The sequence below is a fragment of the Centruroides sculpturatus genome, unplaced genomic scaffold, assembly GCF_000671375.1.
Source record: "Centruroides sculpturatus isolate CEXI.00-Female unplaced genomic scaffold, Cexi_2.0 scaffold765, whole genome shotgun sequence".
NCBI classification, from domain to species: Eukaryota; Metazoa; Arthropoda; class Arachnida; order Scorpiones; family Buthidae; genus Centruroides; species Centruroides sculpturatus.
Window position 1 is genome coordinate 170329 of NW_019384996.1, and position 19315 is coordinate 189643.

Here is a 19315-nt window from a genome sequence, read left to right on the forward strand (position 1 = left end):
TTTTAATCCTTTATAATTTTAATTATTTAATTGCTCCTTCCTCTCTTCCTTGGCATGTTGTGAAATTTCTGATAGTTGGATAATAAACCGTTTTATTGTAATTTGTCTTTTTAAATTATTTTGAGTTGATATTAAAATTTGGAAAAGGGGGATACCTAGATCGGTAAAATACGCGAATTTCTTCCTACAACTTCGGTTGTTGTTCAGGGTACAGTTAAGGTTTTAACGAAGTTCGAGCGAATACATAATTAGCAAAAAAAAGTTAAAATAAAGTGATTAAACAAAAATTATTACAAATATCGTAAATAACAGTTCACAAATGCATATATAGAGATATTTTTTGAAGAGGGGAAATGGTCTTCACAATTTGAAATCGATCAAACACACACTGCTCGAATGCTCGTGTAAACGCACGCCATCTATCATAGGATAAATGCCAGAAACCTTCACGGGAGTATATTAAAAAACTTCCCAAAGCTTCATGGCAATCTTACTACGCCAGAAATCTTCACAGGAGTATATTAAACAACTTCTCAAAGTTTCACGGCAATCGGATAAACGGTGTGATAATGCATGAAGGACACACACACACACATTCATTTTTATATATATAGATGTAATAGTAAAACATAAGAATCCTTTCATAAGAATTCCATGAGAAATTAATAAAAGAAGCACTTCTGGAAGTCAGTGACATAAATCAGAATTTACATAAATCAGAAATTATCATCTTTATGTAAGAATATAAAAAATTATTAAGGAATTGGAATTTTAGATCTAAGAGGGAAATTTATAAACAATTCAATTTTAGATTTACTGTAATTTTAAAAGTGAAAATGAGAAATACTAGCAAAAGCTGTATACTACAGTTCACTAAAATATTCACCAAAAAATGAAATTGAAATTTGTTTTAAAGTAATTTTAAGAAAAAATTGAAAATGGTATCATATAAGAATATACATCAAGCCAACAGAGGAAGGGTATAGAACATGAAATGGGTATTAGCAAATAAATGTAAAAAGATAGCATTAAATAAAGTGAATGTAATAACAGTCTGCTGTCTTAAAATACCACTTCACTGAAGATTGGAAAAAAGAAAATTGAAATTATTTCTGCAATTAAAAAAAACATACAACTTTCACATAGAACTGTAATGTATTCTATAGAAGTTATGAATTCTGATCTATTTGAACAACTAACCAAACTATTTGACCAAAGATATCACTAAATGAATTTGTTTTCTCTGTAGTCTACTCTGACGAATCTACTGACATAATTGACACTTCCCAGCACTGCATTTTTATAAAAATGGTTTTTAATGATATGAGCATGAACGAAAAATTCTAATATTACCTCTAAAGAAAAACACACAAGTTGAAGATATTTACTACACTTTCAAAAAATATATAAAGGAGAGAAAAAAATTCCAATTTATAAACTTATATTGATGAAACTGATGGAGTACCATAAATAAATGGGACAGTCAATGAATTTTTAGCTCTATATACTAGAGACAATGATTTCCAGATTTCTTTTCATATCATTACATTATTCATCAATAGGCCCTCTGTTATAAAGTTCTGAATGTGTGTCAAATTACAAGAATCTACATGAAATAAAAACTGACACACAAACTGGAAATATATACCAAAACAACCACATCACACCTAAGTGATAATTCCAGCAAACGAACAATAAAAAGGTTTAATTTTCAAATGTTTTCAGCCATCCTTCAGAGGCCCACGTATCAATCTCTAGCGGCCAGAATACGAGACCACAAGTATGATGTGTCCAAGGGGAAGTATAATACTGCACTAGCCCAGTATGCTACCGAACCTGGGATTTCTCCTTGTTGGGATGAAGTAACGCTTTTACACAGGGCGTCTGACCGACATGACTTACGTTTGTTGGAGGCTGTTGAAATTTATATAGCAGCATGAAGGGAGGTTGCATTAACGCCAACTATATTCTGGTTCCACAATCGTAGAAGTATTATTTACAAAGCTACAAAGCATAACTATGAGTTTTAAAGGAAACAATTTTTTCCCTATCGCACATTGCTTATATATCGGGCTAACTTTTAACAATGAATATATTACCACCACCATATATATTATTATTGTATTTATTTATAACTTTATTTATAAATATTTTTAATTATTGTTGTAATACGTAACGATCTTTGTATTCAACATCGTTTAAATGTTAAAAATTAGAACACAACTATGTTTGAAAACTGTTAGAGATAGAGCTGTTTTTTCTGTTCTATGCAATTTTTCCTGACGAGGGCCTCTGAACAACGGCCAAAAACATTTGAACATTAAACCTTTTTTATTGTTCGTTTGCTGGAATTATCGCTTAGGTGTGAAGTGGTTGTTTTAGTATATTGAAGTCTTTAAGTTTTGGTATTTTAAATTAGAGCTAGCTGAAGTATCTTATCTGACATAAGAGAATTGGAAATATATTGGATAATATAGGAATTGAATAAAACATAACTTATCTTTTGTTTACAATGTAATTTTGAATAAAAAATATAAAAATATGTGTAAACTTAAATACTAAATATATAAATACGAGGAAATATTTGGAATCATGGATACACAGTAGATTTATCTACAAGTCTAGCTTAGATGACATATAGCAAAGTCATCCAAAAGTATTGTGAGCATTCATTTTATTTATCCACTTTGTTTGTCTGTTTATTTTTCAAATATGCTTCTCAAAACAGTATGATGATTCAGAAAGACTGTTTTAAATACAAAAACTATTTATTTGTTTTAAAAATAACATTTACTGTCATCTGTTGGCATTTTACCAAGCTGTTATCAATGTTACATCTGTTGGTATCATCTTATGTTACACACATACAGGTGTGCCACTAGACAACCAACAAATGGATAATCTGGACTTTAAGTCTGGTGATAAATTTAGCTNCAGGTATAATTTTAAAGTTATACATTTAGTAATCAGTTGACAAAGAATTTTTGATGCTATCTTACAGATCGAATTCCATAAAGTTTTAACAAGAAATTTTGACAAGATAACTTATAACTTAATAATCACACTATGTTATTCGTAGCACAGTTGAATTTATATACATATAACAGTCTTTATTTTTAACATTTTTTTTTTTTAATCTTCATCGCTTGTAAAGGAATTGTAGTTATTGTCGTCATCACTGTCATTAGTTTCTGTTGTATGTGTTGAGTATATTTAAATTCAGGTCACCAAACTGAGGTACTAATGCACCACTGTCCTGTATAAACTTCTCAAATGCTTTAAAAAGTTTGTTATTCATTATAAGTTCGTTCTCTTTTGGCGGCCAGTTTTTCCCTTCTGTGATACATATTCTCTCGAAATTTTCTCTGAGGGTTGTGTATTTGGTGCATTCGAAGAGGAAGTGATGAACGGTATCTTCGTTGTTCGTGTCTGCGTCGCAATGGTTGTAATCTCTCTTCTTGAAACGGTACAAATATGAGTTAAAACATCCATGCCCTGTCAGGCATTGTGTTGTTTGGAACGATGGTTTGAATATTCTGTTTTTCTGTCTGTCCTCGATGGATGGGAAGAATTTGAAGCACAACCTTCCAGTGGGTGATTCTTCCCACTCTGTTTGCCATAAAGCACAAATTTGTTGGTTGATGTACTTAGTTATTGAGCTGATAGGAAGCCGCCAGTATGTTATTTTAGTTTGTGCAATTGAGGCTTTTTTCGCCAATTTATCAGCTAACTCGTTTCCTGCATGGCCAGCGTGACCGGGTATCCAATTGAAGGAGATTTTTAGTTGTTTTCCTAATTTTGTTGCCAAATTTATGAGTTCTTTAGCTAGGGCTGATTTGTTATTTTCTCTTCTTAGTATATGTAGAGCAGCTCTACTATCGGTAAAGACAAGTAGTTCTTTATAGGTTGTGTGAGAGAGCTGACTGATGTAAGTGAGGGCTTTAAATATACCCCATAATTCTGCTTGAGTAATTGAGCAATGATCTGCAAGCTTGAACGCTGCCTGGTATAAAGTTCTTCCTTCACTGTTCTTGACTACCACACCTGATCCTACACCATTTTCTCCCTTTGACCCATCAGTAAAGGCTATCAATTGTCTTTTTTTCTTATTTTCTGTTAATTCTTTGAAGTCTAAGGAAATTTCATATGGGTGAGTTGCTTTTGGGTCAGTCATAAAATTAAATTCATTTGGTATATTGTCGATATTGTTGTGGACAATGTGTGACTTAAAGTTCATATTTTCTGGTGGTAGTATCCCTTTGTCTTGAAGTGTTGAGATTTCCATTTCAGAACTACCAGAAAAGTTTTTATTCATTAGGAACCACTTCCAAATTCTTCTATTTGCCTCCAAATGAATAGGTGTCAAGTTGGCCATCACAAGAAGCGCGTTTGTTGGAGCTGTGCAGTAAGATTTGCAAATACGGATGGCTGATTTTCTTTGTACAGATAAAAGTTTTCTTTTCAGATGTGTATTATTTAAGGCTTCTCTCCAAATCTGTACACTGTATAGAAGTGCCAGTTCAAAGGCTTGTTTGTATATAATCTTTGTTTTAGTTGAGTCTAGGCCCCATGTGTTTCTAGTAATACTGATCAGTTGATTAGTCTTTTTAATAATTTTGTTATAAATGTGATTAACGTGGTATTGCCAGTTGAGTCTATCAAAGTAAACTCCTAAGTATTTGATTTGAGGTACGTTTTTTATACTATGTCCGTTGATTTTTACGCAAATCGATCTTTTAAGTTGACCTCTTTTGTTTTTCCTTGTATTGACCAGTGCTTCGCACTTATTATAATTGATCGTTAATTTATGTTTGTTGCACCAGTTTCCTATTTCTGTAAGGGCTTTGTTGGCTATATCAGCGACTCTATCACAGTTTTGGTGAGCAATCATTAATAAAGTGTCGTCGGCGTAGGCTTGTACACAAAGTTCATCTGTGTTGTTAAATTGATCCAAAAGTTCGTCTAGTACTAAATTCCACAGTCCAGGTCCACACCTGGACCCCTGTGGACAGCCCTTTGAGATTTTTATTTCCACATTGGTGTTATAAACACATTGGTGTTTGTCGTGTAAAAGCCAGCTGTTCTATTTTGGAGGTAGCTACTCATTAATTTGATCAGATTATTCAGGCATTTTGTATCAATAAGACGATTTATGATGCTGGGCCACCATAGATTATCGAATGCCTTTTTGAAGTCAATGCTTATTAGCATTGCATGGTTTCCTTTCTCCCATGCTCTGTGTATAAAGTCTTTAACATTGAGAATTGCGTGGATTGTGGATGTACCAGGTTTAAATCCAAATTGGTTAATATTACTTCTGTTGGATACTTTTAAATGCCAATTTATTCTTTTAATTAATAAGCCATCCAAGATTTTCCCTAATACTGGTAATAGACTTATAGGTCTAAAGTCGTCTGGATTGGTAGCGTTATCTTTTTTGGGAATTAATTTTATATTTGCTCTTTTCCAAACATGGGGAAAGTATCCTATTTTAAGGCATAAATTATACAAATACACAAAGGCTATGGGAATTACCTCAAAGGCGGCTTTAATCATCTCTGCCGTGATGCTGTCCAATCCGGGAGATTTATTTTTCGCTAGTGAATTGATGGCCTTTTGTATCTCTAAAAAGGTGAATGGGTCGTCTTCTTCTTGTGATGATGTATCTTGAATTGAGCTTCTTAATTCTTTGTGTATTTCTAGGTCTGAAGTGTCGTCGTCATTAGGAAAATGATAATGAAGAATATTTTGGATGTTTTCTGCAATGTCCCATTTGACAATATTTGGAATGTGACATTTCTTTTTCTTGTTAAAGACAACCTGGTATGGTATATCCCATGGGTTTTTCTTCAATTCTCTACTACAGAATTCTCGCCAAGCGTTGGTGCGAGAATATTTGATGCACTTTTTGTATGTTTTTAGAGCCTTTCTGTATTTCTCTTTAAGTGTGTTCTTCTTATCTTCATTGGTGGTTTTGGCTAATTTCTTTCGTAATTTTCTGACCTTTTTTTGTTGAGTAGATAAGCTATCTGTCCACCATACTGTGTCCCTTTGTTTAGTTTTAGTGATTGTAGTTGATAATCGTTTTGCTTCTTGCATTGCCTTCGTGATATGATCGGTGTATTGATTAATACTTTCCTCATCCTCAATTCCGTTGAATTTGTAATTTCTCCAGTTTATTGCAAATATTTCTTTGTAAAGTTCCCAGTTAGTATATTTCTTATAGTGATTGATGTAATTTTCTTTGTTGGTTATACCTGAAAGTTCAGCATAAATGTACCTATGATCACTTAGAGATTCCCGCAGAAGTGTTTCACATGTCGTAACATTGCCACATTTATTAACTGGAACAAGAAAGATGTCAGTCCAACCTTCTGCATAGACGGTATAAAAGGTAAGATAATCAGTAGTGTTTGCTGAGTATAGGTTATATCTGTCCATTAAATCACTTAACAGGCGTCCTCTATGGTCTTCTTTATAATGATACCAAATTGGAGATTTCACATTTGCATCTCCCACCAGAATGAAGTTGTCGCTGTTAAGGCTTTTGATTATATCTTGTAGTTCTTCAATACAATCATCATCATCATCATCAGGGGTAAAATATATACTAAGAATATAAAGTTGTGGCTGTTGTTGGATGGCAATAGTAGTTATTCTCTGTGTAGTTAAATCTGGAATTAAAGCAGCATCTAGGTTGTTGTCTCTCACTATTATACCACTTTTCGGTTTTTCTCCGTTTCTTGTAGTTAATACTCTCCATCCTCCGAAGCTTACTATTTTATTGTTCAAAGTATAAGGTTCTTGTATTATTAATAGGTTTACATCTAAGTCATTGGCCGTCTTTATTGCGAGTGAACTTGCCGCTTTACTGCGTTGCATATTTATCTATAAAATACACAGATGTGAAGAGTTTACATCGTAGTTACTATTGATTGACAGAGTTGAATTATCAGAAGCATTGTCGTTACTATTTTGTTTATTTCTTTGCATAGTAGTGCCTTTGGGTAACCGAGTGATTATTTGTTTGTTTCTATATTCCATAGTCAATTCTTTTTATGATCTGTGTTTTCAGTTTTATTAGCACTGGGCATTCAGCACTGAATGCGTTGTGATTCGTCGGTAGTTTCTTTTCCGGCGGGAGGTTCCTGTTAATTAATTTGCAATTATGACAAGATGGGATGGTGTTTGTTAATTGACATTCTTTGAAGCGATGACCTCTTGAGCAGTGACTACACCTCTGCTGCTCGGTACAATCACGTGCCATATGTCCGAAACCACAACATCTGTAGCAGCGTCTCACTGGTACAAAGTCATCTACTCTTATTGTGGTCCAAGCCATCGATATTGTCTTGTGAGCTATCAGTATATTTCTTATGCTCGGAGTTACAGAGATTACAACGTGATGACAGTTCTCCTTTGTTTTCTTTCCTTTGATAATTGTGTTAATGGTACATTTTTCTTCTATGTTATCTTTTTCCAGACCCCTCCAAATGTCATTTTGTCTGGTCATTACTTCTATTATCTCCTCTTCAGGGATACACTGAGGGACGTTTAGTAATATTACCCTTGGTCATTTGCCTCCCGATGTTCTACATTTAATCTTGTCTTTTATTTCTTGAATCTTTCCTATTTCCTCTTTTAGTTTCTTCCCATCTTCTTCACTCCCGACCCTTATGCACACACCATTGTCTCTTATTAATTTAACTTCTTTGATTTTAACCCTTATTTTGTGTGGCTGAATTTTATCAAAAATCTGCTCTGTGATCTCTTTTATGTCTGTTCGCGCACCTTCTTCTTCATCACTTGGGTACACCAGTACAGCGCTATTGCCTCCTTGTTCACCATTGTTATTAATGGTTTTCGTCGTATTGCTTGGTTTCAAGTTGGATTTTGTTACTTCAGCGTAAGTAAGGTGCCCAGCAAATTGGTTGGGTTGAGAGTTCTTGATCTTTATTTCATTCATTGTTTCTAATAAGTTAGGAAGTATATTGTTTTGTTCCTCTCTTTCTAGACGATATGCTGTTACAATTCCGTACATTTGATGCACCGACGCAAAAAGCTGCGTCACCTTGTCCTTAATTTCTTTGCGTTCTCTTGTTTTAATGTTTCTATGACACGATTCAGGTAAGAGATCTAGAATACGTCTCATTTGAGTTCTTGCATCTTTAAGGATTTTACTCTGAATTGTACAGGGTGATGTATCATTAACTAAGTTTCATCGGAAATCCTCGGTTGTGTGCCCTTTGCCATTAAATTTCTTAATATCCTTGTTTCTTCCATGGTGGTATCCATAATAAACCCAATAAGGTAATCAAAACACACCCAACATCAATGAATACCGAATCAATAAAACAATAATTATAACTATGGAAATACTTAAACTAGATCTCAAATACTCCTCGAAAGTGAAATACAATACTAAACCTTAAGAAGAAGTTTTACCAACAAAACCCACAAAATAAACGTATGTTAAATTAAATTAATTACAGTATATAATTATATTAAAAAGATTATACTATAAAAATATCCCAAGTAGCCAATTAAATTAAGTTAAATAANAATAAACGTATGTTAAATTAAATTAATTACAGTATATAATTATATTAAAAAGATTATACTATAAAAATATCCCAAGTAGCCAATTAAATTAAGTTAAATAAGCGATAAATTAAAGTTAAACCCAAATTTAACTAAATTTTAACTAAAATTAGAAGTTTTAACTAAAATTAGAATAAATTTAAAATTAATCCCTCCTAAAAACTGTCACCCCTACTCTGAGGTGAATGAAATAGTGTCCATCTAAAAAAAACATAAATTTAAAACGACCGTTATGAGAATAAACAACCGTTAAAGAAACCTTTAAAACAGAAGCGACCGTTAAAATCTGTTGACAGTTAAACCGTTATGTTTAAATTTATCTGTAGCTAACAATTATGAAACTTTAAACCGGAATATCTCCCCAAAAAATAAACCTAGCAACCCCAAATTTATACCAGATATAGACAATAAGCTAAATAAAACCCCTAATTTCCGTCCCCCTCTGATTTATACCCCACCCATTAGATCTATCCTAAAAACGCGAATTTCAAATCCCCCTAGCTCCTCCCCTAATTGTCCTAGCCGAAATTTTAAATGGTATACGAACCACCTCACTTAGCTCTTTCGAACGATGTGTCTGATGTAAGTGTGTATCCAAAATTCCCTCCAAAATTGCGATTCAAATCGAGAGCATAAAATGACACAGCCTATTCTTGCTACGACTGCCACCGTATCTTACACAGCTATGTTCGAAAACAGTTAAAAAGATAAAGCTGTTTTTCTGTTCTATGCAATTTTTCCTGACGAGGGCCTCTGAAAGACGGCCGAAAACGTTTGAGCATTAAACTTTTTTATTGTTCATTTGCTGGAATTATCACTTAGGTGTGAAGTGGTTGTTTTAATCTACATGAAAATTGTAAACTTCATTCAAGGAAACAGTCTGCAGAGAAGAATGTTTTGAGCTCAACTAGAAGAAAACAAATCTGAATATGAAGAATTGTTATATCATGCAGATGTTCATTAGTTAATTTAGAGCATATTTTTACAAAGATTCAGGGATCTATTACAAGAGATGAAAATTTTTTAAAATCAAAAGTGTACAATGAACTTAGTGACATTTTTTTGATGGATTTAGCTTTCATTGTTGACATAAATAAGCATTTTATCAAATTAAACTTACAATTACAAGAAAGCCACAAAATAATAGCTGAAACAATTGGCTATGTTCAAACTTTCAAAAGCAAGTTAAAGCTGATATCTTCCCAGCTGATGAAGAATGAACTAAAAAATTTTTTTAAGCATTTCTAATGAATTGTCAAATAATGGAAGAATATTAAAAAGATAAATATTATAATGAAATATTAATTCTTCACTCTACATATCAAACGTTTTCAAGAATTTACCAGATAAGAACCAATTTTTACTTTCATTTGTTACCCAATCGACAATCAGTGTTGATGTGAAAGGTGTGACTAGAATAAAAACAAAGTTCTGCTTCAAAATGACATCATTTTAAAGAAACACAGTTCAGAATCTAACAATCACTTTTGAAATCTAGTAGACAAAGAAAAGTATCCCAATTTAAAAAAAAGATTACATTTTATTTAACATTGGTTTTTGATTCTACCTATCCATGTGAATCTACATTTTTGAATACGAATATAATTATATCAAACTATTTCTGACAAATTCCTGTCTCACAGACAAGAATTAGAATCTTGTGTAAGAGTAGTGGCTAGCAATTATATTCTGAGATAATCAAAATTAGTGGAGAGTATGCAGTGTAAGTCTTTGATCACAGCATAAATTTACATGATTTTACATTAAAATAATATTTTACGTTGACTGTTTTTTGTATTTTAATATTTTCTAATATGAAATACATTGAAAATACACACAAATACACCCAAAACCAATAAAAGAATTTAAAATATTTACTGATACAAATGTTTTCATCTATTTCTAACAATTTTTTGGCTGTATTTGTGTGTGTGTTTTCATTCCATACAACCAGTTTTTGAAGCATTGAATGTTTTAATAAATATATTATTTGTAATTATTGTAATTACTATTATCAAGATTGGTGTTTTGGTTTTAGTCATTAGGTGACTTGGAATTTATTAGTGGTATTCCTGATCTTACAAGAGTCTACACCAGGGCTGTCCAACTGGTGGCCCGCGGGCCAAATAATTTTTACGGCCCGCGAGTACATTTTACTATGAATAAATTTATGTTACTAAATTATTATTATTAATATTAAAATTATTTTACTATGTGAAAATTACGGCCACAATGTTCTCATTAATATATTACGAATATTTTAAAGTTTTCTTTTTAGTATAAATAAAATATTTTTTTAATTAACATAAACTGACTTTTCATTTATCAACCTTCTTGGCCCCCGAAATGTTTGGTGAAGAAAATATGGCCCGCGGGCTATGATAAGTTGAACAGCGCTGGTCTACACACTCCTGTTATATAAAATATTGTTCTAATAAAGAATAGAGCCCTCATGTATTTCTGTTAGATGATGTACAGTTTCATCATGACAAAGTTTAGCCACCCTGGTGGACCTCTAGTGTAACATCACATAGACTACTGTGAAGACAATATAGAAAAAACTATTTTAAAATTTCTTTGTATTCATTAACACTATGCTTTAAGAAAAATTCATTTATTAACACATCACATGTAATTCTGTGTACTGTACATGAGAATGTAATGCATAGTCTTAAATGTTTACTTTAAGATTAAATAGAAAAGAATAAAGCATTAGCTAGCTTCTTGAAGCTATTAAAACAGTTATGTATATTCTCCTTAACAGGACCAAATAGGAGAAAATAAAGGCATTGAAGTTGGAAAAAAAAATTAACATGAATTTTTATACCTAAGGTAATAAGGTTACATGACCAACATTGTATATTATACATGCTCATGGTGTCTATTTTATCATCCTGTCCAGGATGATAAAATAGAAACCATGAGCATGTGTAATAAAAACTGGTAACTTCATTTCACACAAAGGGATTATGAGTCTGGGTGATCATTGGTCAAGTAAAGTGATGGTTGGCTTAAGAAGGATTAAAAACAATGAGTCCTGCAGAACAAAATTTCTGTTAAATTTAGTCACCTAAAGAGGTGGTCATCTTAAAAGGTTTCACTATATTAACTATTATTATTAACAAATAAAAGCAAATTATCAAATTTAACAAATAATTTTATTAATAATCCTGTCAAATAAATGAATAAATCAAATAAATATTTTTAACAGTACAAAAAAAGTTCACTTTTAACAGAATTATTATTTGGGATAATTTCCTACCTTGAGCCAAATGAATCATTCCAGTAAAAATAATTACAACAAGAGCAATGATTTTGGCAAAAGTAAAGCCAACTTGAACTTTTGTAGCCCATTTGACATTGTAGCAATTGATAAAAGTTAGAAAACCTAAAAAATAAAAATTATAAATTAATTTAACACCATAGTTTAATACATATTAATAAATTTAATATTTTAGTCATAATTGTTATAAACACTGAATCTTTTATGTTGAGAAATGTTTCAAAAATTTTATTCCCTAAATTAAAAATACAAAATTATTTTATATGTATATATGGGAGTCCTCAAATTTTGGATGTAATACATTAAGTTGTTTGACTTCATGAAAAACGTGTACAGAAGTCAAGTAATGGAGTTACATTATATTATTATTATTTTTTAGAAACTATTCGGCAATTTTTTCCGCAAAGTTGTTAATTACTTTATCATAAAAATTGCTAGTTGTTGATTCCCAAGTATTTAAAAGTTCTTTTTTACTGAAAGCAACACTAGTGACGACAATCTTTCCTCTGAATGTTCCTTGCAAATGTATGAATTTGCTTCATGGTTAAAAAACTGCACACAACAGACTCACTCGTAAATGGTTCCATAAAAGTTAATGATATTAAATCATATAATTCTTTAAGTACATCTTAGATTAGATTGTCATTAATTATAATATTATGTCTAAGAGTGACTTGCCAATATAGTCTGGACATGAATGTAAATATTGCAATTCACTATGTAATTTAGATAAATCAAAAAATTCTTCATAAAATTTACTTAAACAATTAAACTCACTTTGAAAAATTGTTTTTCATAATATTTAAAATTATTAACATCTAAAAGTGATAAAAATTCTAAAGATTTTGTCTGAAAATCTGTCAATAGAATTATAATTAAATATAGCTTTGTAAAGAAACATACATAAAAATAACATAAAATTTTCTTTACTTTTTAAATCTTAAAACAATGCACTTAGTCAAATAGCTTCCTACAAGTGGCTAATGTATGGAATCATTGGAAGTGTTATACAATATTTTGGTGTGTAGCATCCACCAGCTAAACCACTAGAGGTTGGTGCTCTGTAAAGTACATGCCCAAATGCCTGTAATCTGGCTGCTTTACACGATTCAAATTTTTGCTGTGGAAGCTACCCCATATTCAACAATACAGCACCTCCATTGGGAATATGCATATACAAATTTATATTTGAATATACAATAGCAATCTTATCATTGTTTTTCATATGTATATAAATTTGTAATAAAATGCATAATGCGGTTATAATAAAATATTAATTTTAAGTACAGTCGACCCCCCTATAAGATCATTGATTATTCTGTTTTATATGAATTCCATGTTGTACGAGTCACTTAGATTTTACAAATACATGTACCGGGCTGTGAACGGCTCACGTATTTGTAAAATTTAAGTGACTCGTACAACATGGAATTCATATAAAACGGAATAATCAATGATCTTATACGGGGGTCGACTGTAATTCAAAGTACATTAAATGTGAAAATAATTGCACAATATGTATTTATATTTTAAAAAATATAAGGGAAGCAGCACTTCCACAGCTTCCATGGATTGCATGCGTCTGTTATAGTGGGTGAAAACTGCAGGAATTCTTTTGCTGCAAAACTGAAAGAAAAGGAATGTTACACTGAAAATTCATTAAAAATAGTTTTGTACAACTGAAAGATCTTGTCATAGCTTTCTAGATTTGGTCAGGGAAAACTAACCTGTTTCCCCAAAAATAAGACAGTGTCTTATATTAATTTTTGCTCTCAAAGATGCGCTAGGTCTTATTTTCAGGAGATGTCTTATTTTTCCACGAAGAAAAATTCACATTTATTGTTGAACAAAAAAAGCTTCCCAAGTCGAACTTCGACGAAAGTGACATATATCCAGTTGTGTCGAACTGAACTTAAATAAAACTGAAGTCACGAACCGAAATGAACTTATGAAGTTCCCGTGCTGGAGTGGCCTTCCCACTCTCACTTCAACTTAACCTTTTATAGCGTTGACATCGGGCTCGATGACCAATTAGTGCTTACTGAACTGTAGCACTATGCAAATGTGATGTGGCATGTTTCCTGGCTGACCAATTAACGATCACCAGCCGTAATGTTATGCAAATCTGTGATTCCCAAGCCATAGTTTTATGCAAATCATGCCGTGTGGCATGGATGTCTGCTGACCAATCAGTGGCTGTACTTTCAAAAAACCAATGGCAAAAAATTGGTCGGCCACTTTCAACCATCTGTCAATGACCATTACAAGTAAAAAAACTTTGTTAGGTCTTACTTTTGGGGGGAGGCCTTATATTTAGCAATTCAGCAAAACCTCTGCTAGGTCTTATTTTCAGAGGATGTCTTATTTTCGGGGAAACACAGTAAAAAGTTCTTTACTTTGAAAAGCTCATTATTACAAGATTTGCTATCATCCCATTGTACTTACTTAGTCTGAATCTATTATTTTATCATTTATAAAACAAATAAAAACTCACTTTAATGTTTTATCATCACTTTTTCTTTTACTTACTTAATGCACTTTTGAATTAATAAATAGAGAAATTAATAATAGGCCAAAATCTAAAATCACAAAGTACAGTAAAATGTTGAGAAAGCAGAATAAAAGACAAGATGGAAGATCTCTTTTTGATTTAAGGAGTTCTTGATATCTTTTTAAGATTAATATTTTATTTAATTTTTCAATTACTTTATAAATATTTCAATAATCTTTCAATTAAGAAAAACTATATAGAAAGAAAATCTTAAAAATAATTTAAATTATAGAATATGCAAATAGCATTGTATGATGATAATTAAAAGTTATATCCATCAAATAATTTTCAAAAAATTATTCATTATCTATTTTAATTTAAAAATTTAATCCATAAATCTGAAAAACAAAAAAATTATTAGAATAATTTAACATAAATTAATTAATAAGATAACATTAATTTTACATAATAAGATATTATTTTATTAAGAAAACACACTAAGGAAATAATATAAGTAATTATTGTTTAAATTTCATTTATTTTCATAACAATATATGCAATTTTTATCAATAAAAGTTCTAAACAACCCACAGTTTATTTTCTTCAATAAACATTTTTCAAATGAAAGTAAAAAATTCAATTTTATTTAGGCAAAATTTTTTATTAAAATTATTATAAGAAAATTAAACTCTTGAAGCATGTAGATTGGCATGATATATCACATAACGAAGTAAATAATATCATTTTCAAATAAGTCATAGTTTGGGTAATCATTTATATGCATTATGACTAAGCAAAACCTCTGCTAGGTCTTAATTTCAGAGGATGTCTTATTTTAACTGTTGGTTAACTGCATAACAAAATTTATATTTTTATTCATTCATTAGTTGATGGGATGTTAACATGAACTTATAAAAATATTTCAACCTTTCAAAATGTCTGTGCCAAATAATGTTATTTGTAAGTTTACTTTACGAATTTAAATTTGGAACTAATGCTGCAAAGACTTCTAGAAAAACCTATACTGTGTTTGAGGAAGATACAATAATGTCAAGAACTGCTCAAAGATGGTTTAAAAAGTTTGCTTCAGGAGATGAGTCCTTAGAAGATGAAGCTAGGCCAGGAAGACCATTAACTTTAGATAGACAAATTAAAGACAATAATAAAAACAAATTCACATTTAATAAGTCAGATGCTTAATGAAGAGCTTCAAGTAAATGATGAAAGAATCAGACTTCATCTGCATATATTAGGAAAGAAATGGAAATTAAGTAAATGGGTTCCTCTCACACCTTGTAACCACCTTATAACAAATGATTAAAATGATATATTTTTGAAATAAAAAATTGACCGAACTTTTCAATGTATTTGTATATAGAATAAATGCTTGGTTGGATTAAAAAAATAAAAAATGTATTTTTTCATATTGTGGGTCCCAAAGGGAGAAAGACTGAGAACAAATTACAGCATCTAAATATTTGCATATTGCTTCTTTTGTGTTTGAAACTGAGAATTTCTTAGATCAAATTTTGACCACTGATAAAAAATGGATTTTACACTATAAATACAAATATGGTTATCATTGTTATTACAAAATGATCCTATGCCAAAACAAACAATGACTCTGAAAAAAATCCTTCTTTGTGTTTGGTGAACTTCAAGGAGTATTGTTCATCATAAATACTTAAATATTGGTAAAACCAAAACAGTATATTTGTATAAAGAGCAGCTAAAAAGAATATATGACAAATTAAGGCAAAAACAGTCATCATTGTGAATCGTCAAGGTGTTTTGTTTTTACAAGATATTTATTATAAGTGTTTAAAATTATTAAATATAGTTATTAAAAAAATTCATTAAGAAATAAAATGAAATTTAATTAATGACTTGTCACATAATTATTTCATTAAAATAAAATATACTTGCTGATTATTATGTCAAGGTGTTACTATTTAATACTTTTATAAAATCTACTAGACGTTATCAATTCTTAATCAATTGTGAATGGTTCTGTTTATCAAAGTACGAGAGCATTATAATACAATATTTAAACATATATTGTCATTTGATTTCTATTCAATGCTTTCAGATATATAAGCTTGCGTATACTCCAATAGTTATAAACTTATTTATCATTTATGAATAGAATAAAATTTGATAAAATTTTTATCAAACTTCTTTCTTAACATTGAGCAATTAAATTTCAACCTTCTACTTTATATTGAAGTATCATTAATAAACATGACTATGTATTTACATGATAACTGTTTGGTTTTAAACAGTTTTTTGGAAATAACAAATAAAATACAAATATCTAAGTCATTTGTATTAATGATTATTTAGAATGACTATATATTACTAGAAATATAATTATAATCATAATTTATTAATCAAATGGATCTAATTTTTTTTTATATAATTTTCATATGAAAATAAGATAAAATTAATTTTACTTTATTTTAAAATGTGTACAAAAATATACCAGTCAAACTAAATTCAAGAAGAATCAAATAATTGCAACTGACTTCTCTCTAACATTATTATGATACTTAATTTAACCAGAAAGCGAATTATCTAAGATGTTATAAACGGAATTATTTTTGTCATCAAATATAAGCATGGATGATTAATCAGTGGATTACATTAATCTCTACTGATTAACCGTTTACTTTCATGTTCAATTTGAATACACAATACTATTTGAATGACAGAAATAATACAAATAAATCATTCACAAATAAAAATTAATTTATATAGTCATAATGATGAGATTCAATTATATGACAGTAAATATATTTTTATATTAATTTTACACTTATACACAGTGTAAAATTTCTTTTACACTGGATATTTTTGTAACTTTTTTTTAATCCTCTTCAAATGCTCATATTTGTGAAAATCTACTTTATACTACAGTTCATTTATCTCCTTTGTGTGAGAGATTATTTATCTCCCTCACAAGGTATTAATCTCACAATTCGGCTTCAGAACAATTGTATCAATTATACTATAAATTTATTATTCATTTTAAATTTGTTTTAAAATTTAATAAAATGATTTAGTTTGCTTAGTTTTCAAATATTTTTAGCATATTAATATTTTCTTAGTTATCCTTAATGTAACATTTAAATAACATGTTTTACATGAAGAATGTTAATTAAAATAAAATAATAATTTAATATTCTCTATAACTGGTTTGTTAATAAAACCAGTAACAATCATAACTAATTATTTTTTTAACACGGTCTTTTAAAATAAATATTCATTTAAGCACAATAAAAATGAGTATTTGGAAATCGTAGAAAATTTATTTGTCAGATTATTCATTTCTCAATGCAGCAACATTTGCATTCACAAACAATAGTATGAAGTAACGATCCAGCATGGCAGCGTACACGTGGTTTTTGAAAATAGGCCTATTGAATAATTACATATTGGAAGATTTTCTAATATCAATACCAGTCTAATTAACTTTGATAACTAGATAAATAGAATTTCTGCCTAACAGATTATTAAATAATTTATAAAATTACAAAATTATTATTTTTTAATATTTTGATTACCGATATTATTTCCATATGGATAACTAAATAAAATGAAATACAGGCTATAATTAGAATTCATTTTTTAATACATTACACATATTATTTATATTTTATAAATTAGAAATTAAATTAATGAAAAGAATCGGAAAATCCAAATAAAAGAAGAAAAATATTGATAATATCGATTCAATTATTCTTGGTGTTAACCTATTTCAAGACGTCACAAAAGGTAGATTTTAAACAAATAAATCGATTTCAGATCTTACACATGTTATAAAACCGATTTATGTTAGTTTCATTCCTCGATTTGTTTTTAATTAATAAAAAAAAAATATAAACTTATTATTTAACTACTTGCTAAGAATATAAGCTTAACTTATTATTAAACTATTTAATAAAAATGTTAACAACAAAATCTGAATACTAACTTACAACAAGTGCTGCTATTAATCTAACTGCATTGGCAGGAGGGTTGCAGGACGGAAAAAAAGGTTCCAAGATATAATTCGCGAAAGTTAAGGCAGCGATGGCATTACCCGTCGGCATGATTATTAACATAGCTACCCATAGGAATAAAAACGAAAATATTGGGCCAAACGCTTCATATATATAAGCATAATCTCCTCCCGATTTTGGTATAGAGGTACCGAGTTCGGCGTAGCATAAGGCACCTAGCATACACAACACACCACAGAGAACCCATATTAGAAGTGCCAAACCTATAGATCCACTTTCGTTCAATACTCCTCTGGGTGATACAAATATGCCTGAACCAACAATTATTCCAACAATAATTGCCACTCCATTCAACACTCCTAGTTCTTTCTTCAGATGGATTCCGCTACCCTTTCCTTTGGAATCATAATTCAATTTTTCCATTTCTGCCGGAGTTCCTCCTTCGGGTGCCATATTTTCATTTGTTTTAGTTCCCGCACTTTCTGTGACAAAACCGTAACCGGAGTATACGCGCTCTGCTCTCGTTAGGATACAAGTGAACCTTCCGGAGTTGACGTCATAACACGTGACAGAGGCGTGGTTAAGCACTTCTATTGTAAAGATTTCTTTCCCGTGTCCTGTTTTTCACATTTTCTTCTAGTAAACACATATTATTTTTATGGTGAAAATATAACCATTCTATACTATTTATATAATTAAATGTAGAAGTAATTATATGCGATACTTCCTTTACTCCCCTACTTCATCGTTGTTAGTTCCTGGGCAATCATCCCAATTTCTAACCAAGCATAAATACCGGTCGAGTTAGGTGTTGTTTCCTTTACAAAGTGAATGTTATCACACTGTTTCTTACAAAACACTTTTTTCTTCCGTTTTGCCGTCTATAATAGTTTTAAGTTTCATTATAATATAACAGTATATAAATTCTGAAAAAATTAA

The 19315-nt window shown here is 30.3% G+C and overlaps 1 protein-coding gene across 1 annotated transcript in view; it reads right to left on the reverse strand.

Moving 5' to 3' along the window:
* The window catches only part of LOC111633132 (large neutral amino acids transporter small subunit 1-like), a 54095-nt gene extending 35091 nt beyond the window's left edge, over positions 1–19004 (reverse strand). Inside the window, exons 1-2 of the mRNA XM_023377664.1 lie at positions 18349–19004; positions 11864–11989 (exon numbers count right to left, since the gene is read on the reverse strand). Of these exons, the coding sequence (XP_023233432.1) occupies positions 11864–11989; positions 18349–18829 (607 nt within the window). The 5' untranslated portion in view covers positions 18830–19004. The remainder of the gene's footprint in view (positions 1–11863; positions 11990–18348) is intronic.
* Between the last annotated feature and the right edge of the window lie 311 nt (positions 19005–19315).